The sequence below is a fragment of the Carcharhinus amblyrhynchos genome, chromosome 2 (genome assembly GCF_965287045.1).
Source record: "Carcharhinus amblyrhynchos chromosome 2, sCarAmb.v2.hapA, whole genome shotgun sequence".
Classification (NCBI taxonomy): domain Eukaryota; kingdom Metazoa; phylum Chordata; class Chondrichthyes; order Carcharhiniformes; family Carcharhinidae; genus Carcharhinus; species Carcharhinus amblyrhynchos.
The window spans coordinates 83027222-83044717 of NC_137325.1; the positions used below are offsets into that span (position 1 = coordinate 83027222).

Below are 17496 nucleotides of genomic sequence, written 5' to 3' on the forward strand. Positions count from 1 at the left end.
ATCAGGGCAATTTTCCACATTGCTGTATAATTAGATGGCACTGTTGCAGCTGTACTGGAACAGTTTGTCTCGGGGCATGACGAGTTCTGGAGTGCAGGTCTTCAGTATTATTTCTGAAGTACTGTCAGCGCCCATAGCATTTGCAGTATCCAGTGCCTTCTGCCATTTTTGGTATCACACAGCATGAATCGAATTCACTGATAACTGAAATCTATGATGCTGAGGACCTCTGGAGGAGGCCAAGATGGGTCATCCATTCAGCATATCTGGCTGAATATTTTAGCCTTATTTTTCACACTGACGTACTGGGGTCCTCCATCATTGAAGACAGGAATATCTGAATCATAGAGTCATAGAGGTTTACAGCATGGAGACAGGCCCTTTGGCCCAACTTGTCCATGCTGCCCTTTTTTTTAAACCCCTAAACTAATCCCAATTGCCCGCATTTGGCCCATTTCCCTCTATACCTATCTTAACCACGTAACTGTCTAAATGCTTTTTAAAAGACAAAATTGTACCTGCCTCTACTACCTCTGGCAGCTTGTTCCAGACACTCACCACCCTCTGAAAAATTGCTCCTCCGGATACTTCTGTCCCCTCTCACCTTAAACCTATGCCCCCTAGTTTTAGGCTCCTTTACCTTTATTGAGATATTGACTATCTAGCTGATCTGTGCCCCTCATTATTTTATAGACGTCTATAAGATCACCCCTCAGCCTTCTACATTCCAGAGAAAAAAAGTCCCGGTCTATCCACCCTCTTCTTATAACTCAAACCATCAAGTCCCACTGGCACCCTAGTAAATCTCTTCTGCACTCTTTCTATAATAGGGTGACTAGAACTGTACACAGTATTCCAACTGTGGCCTTACTGATACCTTGTACAATTTCAACAACATGTCCCAACTCCTGTATTCAATGTTCTAACCTATGAAACCAAGCATGCCAAATGCCTTCTTCACCACTCTGTCCACCTGTGACTCCACTTTCAAGGAGCTTTGAACATGTACTCCTAGATCTCTGTTCTGCAACTCTCCCCAGTGCTTACCATTAATGAGCAAGTCCTGCCTTGATTCATCTACCAAAATGCATGACCTTTTCTGAGCTTCTGGTGGAATTAGAACAAGCGCAACCAAATATTGCTAATTCTCCATCATGTCTCTCCCCAGCTATTAGTCATCCATTATCTAGTGACCTGCATTTAGTTGATTTAGACATTCCACCTGTGCCAGATATACACAATCAACTCTACAATGTGGATTTATCTAAATTAAACTCCATCTGCCATTCATCAGCCCACTGGTTCAATTAATCAAGATCCCATTGTAATCGGAATCTCTTCCTCCAGTGAGTTCTTTAATTGTCCACCCCCATTCAGATGTGGCAGAACTGCAGAGCTTAGATCTGATCTGATAGTTATGGAATTGCTTAGCTCTATCTATTACTTGCTGCTTATGCTGTTTGGCATGCACGTAGTCCTGTGTTGTAACTTCACTGGGTTGACACTTAATTTTTAGATATGCCTGATGCTGTTCCTGGCATGCCTTCCTGCACTCTTCATTGAACCAGGGTTGATCCCCTGGCTTGATGATAGCGGTAAAGTGGGGGAGATATGCCACTTAGATTGTGGTTGAGTACAATTCTGCTGCTGCTGTTGGCCCACAGTATCTCGTGGCTGCCCAGTCTCGTGTTGCTAGATCTGTTTGAAGTCCATCCCATTTAGCACAGTAGTAGTGCTACACAACATGGAGGGTGTCCTCAATGTGAAGACAGGACTTCACCTTCACAAGGATTGTGGTCATTCTTATTGATACCGTCATGCACAGATAAAACTGCACCAGGCAGGTTGAGAGGATGAGGTCAAATATGTTCTTCCCTCATTACCTGCTGCAGTCCCAGTCTAGCAGTCATAGTCTGTCCAATTTCATTCCCTTTTGTTTTCTTTGTAGCAGATGGCTGTCTAAGTCATTTCAAAGGGCATTTTAAGAATCAACCACGTTGCTGTGGATCTGGAGTCACAGGTAGGCCACAGCAGATAAGAAACAACAGGTTTCCTTCCCTAAAAGACACCAGTGAACAAGATTGGTTGTTCCAACAATGGTTTCATTGTCATCATTAGACTTTTAATTCCAGGTGTTTTATCAATTAAAATTCCAGCACATAGCAGATGATATGGAAATCCATTTTCTAAAACTAGTCAAAGTAGATTAGCGACTACAGTGAGTCTTATATATTGAAGATATAATGTGCCTCATTTATATGCTACAAAGCTATTGTCTGTATACGCACATATATAATCATTTTTAAACGAGCATTATAGACTTAAACTGTATTTGCATTGTATTCTAAGTTGTGGCCGAGTAGTTTACCCCTTGGCATAATGGGAAACTGGGTTAAGCAGACAGACCACATTCTTTTAGAACAAAGTTTAGAGTAGTATACTCGATTATCAAAGGCAGACTAGGCAGCTGTAGTACCAAGGTTTTTGAAATGAATAGAAAGATTCAGCTTCTAGCTATTATGAATAGCTGTAATGTAGCCTCTATTGACAAGACAGCAATAAAACAGACAGGGAAGATGATTCCCTTATTGCTCTCAGTATTGTAGGTGTTAGGAGTGACCCTGGAACCTACCGAATTTGCGTGAGTAAAGTTACGAGGCAACAGGGGAAAGAGATTATGGGTTCAGTTGACCAATGAATTCCTAATTCTGCTAGAGGGTAGAATATCATTGGCTGAAGTATTGGATCATCGAGTTTGCATGACAGGTGGGAGGATGGGGGAGAGAAGAAATGTAGTGCTCATGTGATGTAACGTCAGAGAGGCACTAGGATCCTCTGATCATCTCTCTCCCAATACATTTTGGTTAAATAAAACATATTTTGCTGCATTCTGTCTTTTGCAAGTGTTTAGGTTTGCTGTGATCGGCTGAATACAAGACTCCCAGGAGGACTACCTTGAGAAATTCCCCTTACACAGCATCTACCATGGTGGGATTTGTGTCACCAAAGGAATTATTTTTCCATTTAAAATTCTACAGTTGTAATTTAAATACAAATTACAGTTCTTACTCTGAAAGAAAATTCCAAGTTCTCTCCTCCCCAGACCTCCATCCCTGTGTCATACGTGCCCAGATACTCAAAGTACTTCTTACTGACCGCGAACAGTCCTCCAGCCATGGTGGGAGATCTGTTGAGATAGAGCTACTTCAATTGTTTAAAAATAACTTTTGGACTGGATTCTGATCAGTAAAATACATGATCAAATTAGTAAAAATTACAATTTTAACCAATGTTTTCATTTATCAGTTAAGGTAGTCTATAGTATAATCCTCAAAGAATTGGCAATGCTAATAAGCTAACATTTGAATATTTCCATAAAATTAACCATCTAAGATGAATGCTTTATGTCACATAGTTTCTATTAGACAAACACAACGTTAACATAGAAGCACATATAGGAAAGGTATCATACAATGAAGAAACCTATAACAGGGAAAAAAATAGCAGAATTAACAGCTAGCTGACAATACAGAAAGCAGACATAGCAGGTAGGTGGTGGCTGTTCAAAGTGGCAGATGGCAAAAACATGATGTCTTCACACAGATCAGTGCTGGGACCATTGTTGTTTCCAACTTATATTGACTATTTAGACTTTGAAATCAAAAACAATTTTGAAATTTGTGTTCAAGATACCAAGGAGGACTACAGGATTACATAATGATACAAATAAACATAGAACGAATGAATTCCAACAAGGAGTAAAGTATTACATTTTGAGGAAAAAAATAAGGTCACATATTACTTGGAAAGTACGAGTCTAAATGTCATGAAGGAATAGAGGGATCTGGAAGATCAAATACACAAATCATTGAAGGTTATGACATAGTTCACGAAGGTCACATCAAAAGAAAACCAATTCCAAAGTTATATCTCTCCACACTTGGAGAGGTATAAAAATTATTTACAAAAGGATGACACCAGAGCAACAATGTTATACTCATTAGCAAAGGAAGAACAGGCTGAGTTTCTTTCCTCCTCAAAAATGAACGTTCAGGGATGATAAAATTATGAAAAATTCTGATGGCGTACACAGGAGAAAAGTTGAAATGGGGACCATCAACAGTAGGTATGAAAGTTCCACGTAAGATCAGAGAAGATAGTGAGATTGAATATGTTACTCAGACTAGAAAATCACTGAATACAAAGGCAAAAGGTAAGTTGTAATGACCTTTGGCTGCAAAGAAGAAGATGCATGAAAAGCATAGTAATATGGGGGGATTCTCCAGCCTCCCAGCTGCGTGTTTCCCGTCAGCGGGGTGGTGGTGCATCATTTGCTAGTGGTGAGATTCTCTGGTTCCACCGGTATGAGTGGGAATTCCCACTGGTGTCACCCCATGCCGACGGGAAACCCACAGGTAGGGGTACATTGCCTGCATCACCGGAGAATCCTGACAACATTCCAGCCATGATTTCAAAGTAACAAGAGTTCAATGTGGAGAAGAATTAAACATTCAACATTTTAAGCAAAAAGGTAGAAGTTAATTGCAGCAGCATAATCTCCCAGCAAATACAAGCCATTTAAAAAGTCTGCTTCTACAAAACAGAATCTCTGAATCCCTAAACTGTTTTATTGCTTGTAGCATTCACTATGCATTAGTATACATAATACAGAAATTGTAGTTTTGTCTATTAGGGCTGAAGGCCTGTTTGTTTTATTTAAAAAGGAAGTTTTCCACGCATTTCCTTTCCAAAAATATGCTGAAGAAAATGCAATATTGAATATATTAAAGTATAACAAGCACAGTACAGCAATAGGGAGTGCATCTCAGCTCGAGTATTAAAAGGAAATAAGCAATCTTGCAACTACTACTGGCCTCAGTATTGCACTCGCTGAACAGTCAATGTTGACCAGTTTTACATCAATAAATAGAAAAGCCAGGATTAAATAGGTTTTTTAAATTGGAGAACAGCCAACATAATGGCAACTTAATTTGTTTTTTTGATGTCGTGCTTGTAATGGTCACTGAATTGGCACGCGTAAAACGTTATATTTTCACTATTGCGGCATAAAATTCAGATATTTACTGGAATGTTTTAATAGCTTATAATGTATGATACAGTGCCAGAATTGCAAATATAAACTTCATGTAGATTTGATCTCCATATATACATTAAAATGCATAATCTGTTTTCTGTTAATCTACATATTCCTGAATTATTTAAAACATAATTGAATAGTTTCCAAATTTCAGCTCTTTCTATAAATAAACCAAATTCGAAGAAAAGGAAATACTAAAACAACTATTGAACTGGAACCAGTGACAACAAAAAAAAATCAAGAAAAAGAATTACAAAAGTTTATATGCTTCAAAAAAAAAATCTGAGTCAGGCTTTTCTCCGTGAATATTCAAAGCAAATTCTCCAAGGTTGTTGTAATCCCTGCATCCATGAGGATCAATCTGTAAGTACATCTGTTATCATTACAGTTTGAACAAACTAGCTAGATTCTGTTTTGTGTCCAATGCACTGTTTCTAGAAAGCTGATTCTAAAAGGACCAAGCACAATGATTTCTAATCAATTTGTTTTTAGGGTCATGCTTTTGATGGGAAGTAGGCTTCGCTGGCTCCGCCAATATGTGTTGCCCATCCACAATTGTCCGCAAGGGGGTGGTGGTGAGCTGCCTCTATGAACTGCTGTAATACATATGGTGTAGGTACACCCACAGTGATGTTTGGGGGGGCGGGTTTCAGGATTTTGATCCAGCAACAGGAAAAGTACTGTAGTATATTTCCAAGTCAGGCCAGTGAGTGGCTTGGAGGGCTCCTTGGTGCCTCAATCAAATACTATCTTGATGTCAAGGACACTCACTTTCACCTCAGCCTTGGGGTTCAACACTCATCCACATTTGCATCACAACTTGAGTTTTGAAAGGAAAGAAGCAATCTTGCAAGTACCATTGGCCTCGGTTTTGCAATCCCTGAATAGCCAATGTTGATCAGTGTTCTATCAATAAATAGATGCCAGAAAAGCCAGGATATATATTAGTTTTTTTTAAATTAGAGATTATCCAACATAATGGTCACTTATTTTGGGAATTTTCCACATTGCTGGGTAGATGTCATTATTGTAGCTGCACTGGAACAGTTTGGCTAGGGGCGTGGCTATTATGCATTTAACTTTAGGTGAACTATTAGAATTGTTAACACTATTGTATTCATCTCGCAATTAACCAAATGAAGCCGTGAACTGTAACTCACCTAATAACATCAATTGGGGATCGCCTTCGTTTTCGTTCATGTTCAGGTATTACATGCCAAGTAAAAACCAGTCTCCAATCAAACCCACCAATCTGTGGCTCTCCAGAATTTCCCAGGAACTCAAATGTATTCCAGTCAATTACATCAATAACAGGGCATACCACAGCAGTTTCTTCCTCCTGGATTCTGTCAGAAGAAAACTCAAAATCAAGCACCAGCACAAACCACAAAAATGCCCCCCAAATTTCCAATCATTGTATAAGTTCTTGCTTTGAGCTGAAATCCTGTCAAATAATACTGCATTTTACTTACCTGCGCTTCACATTTAATAAATAGTTGATTACTGGGGAGGGAATATTACAGCAGCACGAAATGAAACCCCTCAAACACCATCTCGTGGCAAACATTGTGTAAGCAATCAACCATTGTCAACTGTGATCTATTGAATTGGGAAAAAACTGTGACTTCAAGAAGTTTAACAGATTGTTTCAAATATAACGCAAGGAAATGAAGACTCTCAAATTCCACTATATAACAACATAATATTCATGAAGCTGTTTAATTGAAAGTTCTCTAGCAACAAGTTCTCTTGTTACTGAAAGAAACAGCACTGACTAATCAATAGTTTATTAGAGTAGCAGACCTCACTTTACCGAAGGGTCATTCTTTAGCAACATTCTACTAGAGTTTTATTATGTCAACATACTTTTTTTAAAACAAGCTTGCATAATATATCCTCATGCAGGTTGTAGATTCCTGGTGTGTTGGAGGAAAAGAGAGTGCAAGAAAAGCCAGCAATACACTGTGTCCCAATGAAACGAGGGAACTGGAGACAGGAATATATTGGAAGGAATCAAGTACAGTAGAGATTACAGAAACATGACTCCAGAAATATCTGGTCAGGGAATTAAACATTGCAGGTCATAACATTTTTAGAAACGATAAGAGGGAAAAAACAGGGAGGTGGAGTAACTGTATTTATTAGAAATGACATAACAGCAACAGAAAAAAATCAACACATCAGTAAGACAGAAATAGAATCCACGTGGATAGAAATTAATGAAATGGGATCACATTCATGAGTGTAATCTAAAGACCACTGAAGGGTGGCACAACGGTTAGCACTGCTGTCTCACAGCGCCAGGGACCCAGGATCGATGCCCGGCTTGGGTCACTGTCTGTGTGGAGTTTGTATATTCTCCCTGTGTCTCTGTGGGTTTCCACCAGTGCTCTGGTTTCGTCCCATAGTCCAAAGATATATGAGAGTAGGGTGGTGGAGGCAGGCACGCTGGGGTTGTTTAAGGCTTACTTAGACAGGCACGTGAGCAGACTAGGGATGAAGGGATACAGGAGACTTTTCTAAATAAAGATCAAGAGCTTTGGGACGTCCCTGGGAATCAATTGATTCCTATGGACCTTCCAAAATATATTGTCGCTCACTTGCTTTATTTCTGCACTTCTGGGGATTCCGTAAATGTCTGTCTAAGTTTTGCATGTTTATTGATGTCTTCTACTTCACAGGTGATTCGGTCCACCTTGTTGACCAACAAGAGGCATACACGCGGTGGGTCGTGCGATGGCTGCTCTTGGGATGGTGCTTTGAGAGTTGCTTAGTGCTTCATGTCGTAGTGTACGCTTAAACTGGACCATCTGACGGGCAACATGACAGCTCAGTGACTATCACTGTTTGCTGTGCAGATACATGGATTTGGGCCGGTGTCTGTGGGAGTTTGCACGTTCTCCCCATGATTGCATGGGTTTTCTCCGGGTGCTCCGGTTTCCTCCCACATCCCAAAAAATGTGCTCTTAGGCTGACTGGTATAAGAAATTGTCCCTAAATTAGTCTTCCCTCAATCTTCCCCAATAGGAGTAGACAAAGGTCATGGGTAGAGGAGGGCACTCAATGTTAAAATGGCGGTGCGGGCTTGTTGGGCCGAGGGGCCTGTTTCCCGTGCTGTGTTGTTCTTTGAGAGTTAGGTGGATTGGGCATGCTAAATTGCCCCTTAGTGTCCATGGGGCCTAGTTAGGGTAAATGTATGGAGGTTATGGGGATAGGGCCTGGGTGTAATTGTAATCAGTGCAGACTCAAATGGTCCAAATGGCCTCCTTCTGCACTGTAGGATTTAATGATTCTATGATGAATTTGGAAGAGAAATTCAAAAGGAAAAAACATGCAAGCAACTTAGGAAAATAAGCAAAAAAAGACAATTCATCACAGGGGATTCCAACAACACCAAAATTAATTAATCCAAAGAAATAAGAAAATGTAATTCCTACAAGTACCACTTTGCTCAGAAGAATATGGAGAGACAATACAAAATAAGGGCATGCAGAAGCAGAGGAGTCTAATTGTATAAGTGCAAGAGACATTGAAGGTGGCAGGACAGGTCAAGAGCACAGAGTATCCAAGGCTTTATTTACAGGGGACATCGAGTACAAGAGCAAAGAGGTTAAGGTGAACTTGTATAACTTGAAAAGTTTGGCCTCAGCTGAGTACCACACCCAGTTCTGGTCAGCACACTTCAAGAATGATGTGAAGGCATTGGGAGGAGTACAGAAAACATTCATGGGAATGTTTCTTTACTTATGAAGATTAATTAGAGAAATGTGGGCTATTTAACTTCAGAAAAGACTGAAAGGGAATTTGATCGAGGTACTGAAAATTATGAAGGGTCAGGCAGACTAGATATGGAGAAACTGTTCCCACTTGTGAAAGGTTTCAGAACGAAAGGCCATAGATTTAAAATATTTGGCAAAATAAGCAATAGTGACATGAGAAAAAAAAACTTTTTCCACACAGCAAGTGGTTAGGATTTAGAATGCACTGCCCGAGAACATGGTAGAAGCAGGTTCAATCAAATCAAAGGGAATTAGACTAAATTAGAAAAGGAAAAATGTGCAGGGTTATGGGGTGAAGGTGGAAAGTAAGCACTCAAGTGAATTGTTCATTCAGAGAGCCGGTGAAGAATGAAGGGCTGAATGGCCTCAAACCGTGTTGTAAAAATTCTTTGATTTTGCAAAGATTATTTTCTAATCCAGTATGCAAGTCACCAAACAGTTCAGGATTTGCTAGGAAAGAGAAGTATTAGGAGGGGAACTTCTAGGCAACAGAGACCATAACATAATACAATTCTGGATAATCATGGACAATAACAAACATGACAGTTTAAATTGGAGCAAATCTAGTTTTGAAGGCTGAGATGGGTGCTAGAAAAGTAGAATCATAATGTTAGGAAATAAATGAAAAAACAGCAATGGGAAACATTTAAAAGTTTCCAACAGATCCCAAGAAAAATTATTCAATTAGAAAACAAGAACAAACTAAATGCCGGACAGTGTATGAATAGGAGGATATAACAGAAAAATTGAGGATAATGAAGGAGACTTAAATGAACTATGGATAGCCAGAGGCAGTGGGTGCACAGCAAGAGACTTGGAGATAAGTTAACAAACTAGGAAGGTAAAGATGAACTATGAAGTTATCAATGAACATTAAACTAAATAGGAATAGAATAGATATGGATGCAAAACAGGAAGTCAAAAGTAAAGATAAAAGATAGCTACTCAGCAAGGCAGAAGCTAAGAAGTGGGGCTCCCACAGGGATCAGTACTGGGACTAGTGTTGTTCAAATTCAATATCCTCGCTAACAGGACATCCATTATCTGCTTATACCGCGATGTTTAATCGCTTGCAAGATGCCAGTCAAGTCTGCTATCACCTCTTGAAAAGACCCATGCAACTGGTAAAGAGAGTGAGCTGCCTTGCCACAACGACATAATTCTGCCACCATTTGTCTTGCTAGATGCATCCTCCCAACAGCACCAGTACTTCTTCATGACCAGAAAGTTCACTCCTTGGTGACATATGCTATGGAGAGTGTGTCAGCTTCGTGGCCTCCTTGTCCCTTATACTTCTTCTTGGCACACCCAATTATCAACAGGACGTATTTGCTGTTACAGCACTTACCCCTCATTGCCATTTGTCTCCAATTTGAAGCAGGTCAGCCCCATGTCTAGGGATGCCTTATGGCAGTAGATGCACTGTATTGCACTACAGCCTTGCTTCAACCATGGACAAAGGAGTTCATTTACCTTAATTCCAGAACATCCAGTAATTCCTCGGGACAGTATATTAGTTCCAGCCATCTTCAGCTGCTTAATCAATGACTTTCCTTCCATCAGAAGGTCAGAAATGGAGATGTTGGCCATCAATATTCAACACCATTCACAACTCCTCAAATACTGAAGCCGTCCACGTACAAATGCAGCAAGGCCGGGACATTATCCAGGCTTGGGCTGACAAGTGGCAAGTAACATTCATGCCACACAAGTGCTAGGCAATGACCATTTCCACCAAGAGACTATCTAACCATTCCGCATACAATTAATGGTTTTACCATTGTTGCATCCCTGACTAACATCCTGGGGTGCTTACCACTGAACTGAGCTAGCCAAATAAGCAGTGCGACTACAGAGCAGGTTAGCGGCTAGGACTGACGCAGCAAGTAACTCATCTTCTGACTCCCCAAAGTCTATCCATTATTTACAAGGCACAAGTTAGGAGTACGATGGAATATTCTTCAATTGCCTGGAGGAGTCCAGCTCCAACAAGACGGAGGAAGCTGGACATCATTCAAGACAGAGCAGCCCGCTTGATTGGCACTCCATCCACAAACATTCACTCCCTCCACCACTGACACACAGTGGCTGCAGTGTACAACAACTGCAAGATGCACTGCAGCAACTAATCGAGCCTTGTTCGACAGTACATTCCAAACTTATGATCTCTACCACTTAGGAGGACATGGACAGCAAATGCATGCAAACACCACCGCTTGCGAGCTTCCCTCCAAGCCACACATCATTCTGGCTATATTACTACTCCTTCACTGTCTCTAGGTCAAAATCCTGGCTGTGGAGGGAGGCAGGCAGACAGACAGACAGTCTATGTCCCTCTCACACACAAAGTGATCTTTATTCATTATTCCTCTTTAATTATCAATTTATTGATTTAACATTGTTTCATGTTTCAACATGTTATTTTCTTCATATGGTACCTTCATTTTGAAGTTCATGCTTAATGTTGTGCCAAACCTGATCTTTCCAAAATTTGCTCATCAATCCCTTGAGTGAGAAAAAAATGGAAATGTGGCTACCTAAGTAAAAAGCTTGGACAAGGCTCATCTAGAAGGCGCACTGCAAGAATTTACCAAGGCTCTTCAGTCAGCACCTTCCAAACATACAGCCACTACCATCTAGAAGGACAAGGGGAACACCATCACCTGGAAGTTCCCTTCCAAACCACAGACCACCCTGAATTTCCTCCCTAACAGCACTGTTGGGGTACCTACATCACACAAACTGTAGCAGTTCAGGAATGCACCACCTTTTCACAGGCAATTAGGGATGCATAATAAATATTGGGCACATTCAATGAATGACTAAAAAAGTTTGCTTGGACCTCTGCACTGCCCCACTGGGGGTTAAATTGCCTCCAGTTGTTCCAATGCTAACAGATCAAACTGACCTCTAAACTCTCAATGACCACAGACCATTATGTGGCATTAAAAAGAAGAGCACTCTGATCCTTCCGCATTTATGCACTACTTTTAATTAAACTCATCTCCTCAAACTCAAACTGGCAAAAATGCTGCCACCTCTTCATGGACATACTTAATGTGGAAAAACAGTACTGCAATCTTAAGTCGAAGCAAGTCACACTTCCCCCATCGCCCGTGCCTGCTGGCCCATATTAGCTGCAGGTAAGCAACATCATGATTTTTTAAATTCTCATTCTTGTTTTCAAGTCCCTCCATATCTCTGCAACCTTTCCCAGACTCACAACTGTTGAAGATATCTGCATTCACCTAATTCTGGCCCTTTGTGCATCCCCAATGTTAATTGTCTTACTTTTGTTGTTGTGCCTTCAATTGCCTCGGTCAAAAACTCTGGAACATCCTCTCCCCACTTTGCTCTCTTTCATGAAGAGACTCCTTATAACCTACCTATTTCATCAAGCTTTTGGTCATTTGATCCAACATCTCATGTGGATTAATTTTGCATTATAACGTGAAGCATTTTGGGACATTCATTATATTAAACCTACTACATAATGAAATATGAAATTTATTGTAGTTATGACCTTTTAAGGGCAGCATGGTGAGATAGTGGTTAGCACTGTTGCCTCACAGTGCCAAGTACCTGGAATCAGTTCCCAGCTTGGGGGTCACTATCTATGTGGAGTCTGCACATTCTCCCTGTGTATGCATGGGTTTCCTCCAAGTGCTCCGGTTTCCTCCCACAGTCCAAAAGATGTGCTGGTTTGGTGCATTGGCCATGCTAAATTCTCCCTCAGTGTACCTAAACAAGCATCAGAGTATGGTGAGTAGGGGATTTTCACAATAAATTGAAGTATTAATGTAAACCTATTTGTGACACTAACAAAAATAAAATTTAAAACTTCATATATTCCCCAATTCCTTTCTGTGTTTTGACTGGCTTGTTAAACTGATGGATCATCACTTTCAAGTCAGTTGCTGCCGCACAAGACCAGTCTCCTGCACCAAAATCGCTGGGAAGCTGAACCACATTAGGAAACAAGCATGCCACTAAGAGTGCTGAAATTACCAGTCCACCCATCCAGCTCTGTACTCACCTGATCCTCGATGAAAATCCAGTTCAGAGCATCTTTACACATGGGTCATCAATATAAGGTAAAGTTTTAAAGTTTATTTATTAATGTCACAAGTGGGCTTATACTAGCACTGCGGTGAAGTTAATGTGAAAATCCTGCAGTTACCACATTCCGGCATCTATTCAGGTACACCAAGGGAGGATTTAGAATGGCCAATGGACCTACCCAGTTGGATTGTGGGAGGAAGCTGGAGGACCCAGAGGAAACCCAAGCAGACACAGGAAGAACATTCAGACTCCACACAGTGACCCAAGCCGGGAGTCCCTGGCGCTGTGAGGCAGCAGTGCTAACCACTGTGCCACATTGCCACCCCTGAAATAAATCAAATTGGGATTCAGAGGTAACTTCTCCGCCCAGAGAGTGGTAAGAATCTTGAACTCACTTCTAGGGGAGCATTTGAACCAAACAGTATGAATGCAATTAAGGTGAAGCCAGATAAGCATGAAGATGAAACAAGTAGAGAATTATGGTGATAGAATTGGATGGCAAAAGATGTGAGGAGGTTCAAGTGGAGCATAAAATGCCAGCATGGGCCAAATGGTTTGTCTGTGCTGTAAATTCTACTTAATTGACACCCGACAGCAATGTGAACTAAAAGTGGGGATATACCAGAATTGAGAATTCAATCTACCTTTCCAATAATGGTTCCAGCCAACCTATATGGCACTCACAATGACAGTCCAAGAAGGTCAAGACATCACCTGTTGCTAGAGATGCACCAAGCAATCGTGCACGAACTAAGCCTTCTCTCTTTCGTGCGCGGATCAACCGCACTTTGCGAAGGTCAGCTACATAGTCTTCTAAAGGCTTCTTCAGGTGTTCTGTTAAAACAAAAATAAATAAAAAGGTTAGACAGATGGGCTTCTACTTTAGTTCAACTTTTCTGCAGAATTTGTAATAGTGCACTTCACTATACCAGACTCACTGCAGCAATACACACAACAGTTCTGAATACTTTTTTCAGTTATTGTCCTCAGTTACAGCTTTAAAATCTCATTCAACAAGGTCTGTGTGTGGGAGGCAATCTTTCTTTCACAAGATTCATAGGAAAGAAAAATTCAATTTTACTTATGCAATAATGTATATTGGAAACAATTTATACACAGAAGACAAAAAAAATGAGGAAAAATATTGTCAAAGGACAATGAGATTAAAAGAATATTACTTAGTGTCATTATTTACAACAGAAGAACACTTTGGAATTTTTCTGTATGGCCCAGTCTACTGTCATTACTCTTTGTGCATTCATGGTATTTCAACTAACCACAGTTGTTGCAACAACTGCTTATATTCATATATTTTAACGTTTGTCCAAGTAATTACAATGAGAGTGGTGGATGTCAAACTTGCATGCAAACTGCAGAGGTGAGATTTCAAAAGCAGCGGAAAGGGGTGAGGGTGTTTCGCAAGGTTAACTCAGAATGCTTTGTTGAGATTGCCAATGGTGGAACAGAAGGAAGGAACAGGAGATTGAGGATTATTTACACCAGACTGGAGAAGCATATAGGAGTAATATTGATCAATGCCATGCAGGGATTTGAACAGATTCAAGGTATTAGAACCCAGGAAACCATGGAGGAGAAAAGAGAATAGGTTAAGTTTCTGAAGGGTGCAAATTAGGAGACCACTGCAATTCTTGAGAAATCCCAGTGTAAAGCTAGAAAAATGAAACACTAATTTCCAAAAATAAGTTACTTGCTCACATAACCAACTTACGTATCAAATATGAGAACAAGGACATGGCCTTGTAGGAGCTGAAGCTACATTTTGTTCTCCCCTTCTTACCAAAGGTCATTAGTCATGTTCAAGTTACTTCAATGTTCAGGCTTTTCATATTAATGCAATGAAGCTTGAAACTTCCTTCACCATCAAGATAAGATATAGTGTCTGATTTTTTTTCCCCATTTCCCCTTTTAAATGCTAATGTTAATTCACATTCAAGTGTCATTAAAATTTACATTCCCATACTTGATTGTCCATCAGCCGGTTGACTATGTCAGCTGGTTTAATGGCATTTTAAAAAAATTACATCTCCTTGCACAGCTTTTGAAGTACCCTGCCCATTGAAACAGTTTCTTATTATTGGCAAGATTTATGAGGTGGAGATGCCGGCGTTGAACTGGGGTGGGCACAGTAATAAGTCTCACAACACCAGGTTAAAGTCCAACAGATTTATTTGGAATCGCGAATTTGCGGAGCATTGCTCCATCAGGTGAGTGGAGATTACTTCACAAACATGGCATATGTAGGCAAAGACACAAATGCAACGTGGAATGTGAAGAATGGTTGGAATGCGCACCTTTACAGGTACAAACAGTGTGCGTGGAGAGAGGGATAATCACAGGTTAAAGAGGTGTGAATTGTCTCAAGCCAGGACAGCTGGTAGGATTTTGCAAACCCAGGCAGTATGGTGGGGGTTACAAGGTGTGACATGAACGTAAGATCTTGGTTGAGGTCGTTCTCATGCATGCTGAACTCAGCTATCAGTTTCTGCTTGGCAATTCTGCATTGTAGTGTGACTTGAAGGCCTCCTTGGAGAATGCTTACCCGAAGATCGGAGGTTGAATGTCTTTGACTGCTGAAGTGCTCCCCGACTGCAAGGGAACACTCCTGCCTGGCTTGCAATTAATTGTGTCTTTGCCTATATATGCCGTGTTTGTGAACTAACATCCACTCACTTGATGAAGGAGCAGCACACCAAAAGCTTGAGAGATTTCTTACTGGCAAGATTTAGTCCAACTAGCATTTTTCAACAACACGGAAAACTGAAGATAACCATTTTGTCATCATTGTGTAAAGTTATCTATCTTGCAACCCAAAAGATTTTAAAAACAAAATTCAGATAATATCCTCTCTAAACTTCTCTGTCCTCCTTTAATCAATCACTATAATCTCTCTTTTTGACCAAGCGTGTATCATTATGTAGTCCAGTTACAAGTATAACTTTAGTGAAGCTCTGTGAGAAGTTTTACTACATTATAAATGCAAGATATGAAATGATTGGCTTAGAATAGAGAATATTACACATTGTAAGTTCACGTATTTTGTACAAGCTGATGTTAAAACTACCAAATGCAGACTTAGCAAATGAAGTTTCAGAACACATCATGTACACCAGATCAGCAGTCACTAAACAACTTATTTACTGCTGACTTAAACTCATCATGTTTAACAATTTAAGCTTGAAAATAATAAGGATATAGAGGGGTGAAAGAGCATGCAAAATTTGGAATTTAATGTGCCTTGTCATGCCAACCTGAACATGAAATCTTTCCAACAGCAGAAATACTTAGTAACGGTGCTCAGCAAACCTATTGTGAACAACATCTCAAAGAGCTTTGCAGCACCAGGGGGAAATTTGTAATGAAAAATTTGAGCAGCCTATTCACAGATCATTGGATCTGTTTCCTCATGAAGTACCTCTCTGAAGATAGATGAAAAACAAAACCACACAACTACCACTAGGTTACAAATCAGTTGAGGAAGAACTCAAGGAAACAGCTTTTCAAGATTTGGAAGTATTTAGATGACATAACTTCTAAAACCCTCCAATTTAAAAGTAAGCGTTGTAATTGTTGCAAAGCTTCAGTGGCATTTGCTTATCCATTGGGGATTTGTGGATTCAGATACTCCTGAACCTTAGGCCCTGTTCAATTTCATCCCAAAAGAAAATACGAATGAATAGCTACAGAAATTTTAAGAACAGATCAAAATCTTTAAAGCGGCAAATGATAAAGTCAGTTGCACGTTGACTGGAACACATTCATAGATGCTGACTAGTGAGGAAATCACTGCTGTAATTTTTCTTTAAAACAAATCCAAAGAAGAAAAGCAATAATCCAAGCAGTTATCAAAATAAGTATTTGGGCATATTAAATAAAATGTGAACTTGAAATACCTGAAGTTTTAACAGCATTAACGTTTTACCAAAGAATCGTAAGATAAATGGGTATTTCACTAATTAGATCCTTTGAGTAATATTTTCCAGTAAACTTTTTCAATGTTATGATTACCTTATGCCACGCTCATTTCATATAGCATAAAGCCATCTAAAATATGTCAATGTTGTAAAGTTATGATAAATGATTTGTAAAAATGTCAGCTTGTGGTATACAATAGTAAAAATGTAAACCGTATTATTTTATACAGATATATTCTGAAACATTTACAAAGGAAATAACCTATGAAACATGCATTTTTTTGAGTAAAATGTACCACTGCAGCATAAAACATCAATGGTTCGGTTTAATCCAGTTATGTTAGATTAGCACTTATGCATCATAAAAAGCAGTTATTTGCAGTCAAAGCATTTTGTATATTATTCTGTCCTCCAAACACGGGTTTCTTTCGCAATTGCTTAAAACTCCAGGCAATACAGACCTGAAATCAACAGAATATGCAAACATTCAACCAAACAAGTTCACATCAAAGCAATTCAAGTCTTGGGAGCATTAAATTTGAAATTTCATAGAACACAAAAAAGCTACCTTGTCAGTATACTATTTTAAAAATATCCATTCAAATAGAAACTTAAAGTTACATAC

The 17496-nt window shown here is 39.8% G+C and overlaps 1 protein-coding gene across 1 annotated transcript in view; it reads right to left on the reverse strand.

The window, feature by feature from the left end:
* The window catches only part of galnt12 (UDP-N-acetyl-alpha-D-galactosamine:polypeptide N-acetylgalactosaminyltransferase 12), a 60982-nt gene that overhangs the window by 15795 nt on the left and 27691 nt on the right, over nucleotides 1–17496 (reverse strand). Inside the window, exons 3-5 of the mRNA XM_080208082.1 lie at nucleotides 13584–13773; nucleotides 6259–6444; nucleotides 3070–3187 (exon numbers count right to left, since the gene is read on the reverse strand). Coding sequence (XP_080064208.1) covers nucleotides 3070–3187; nucleotides 6259–6444; nucleotides 13584–13773 — 494 coding nt within the window. The remainder of the gene's footprint in view (nucleotides 1–3069; nucleotides 3188–6258; nucleotides 6445–13583; nucleotides 13774–17496) is intronic.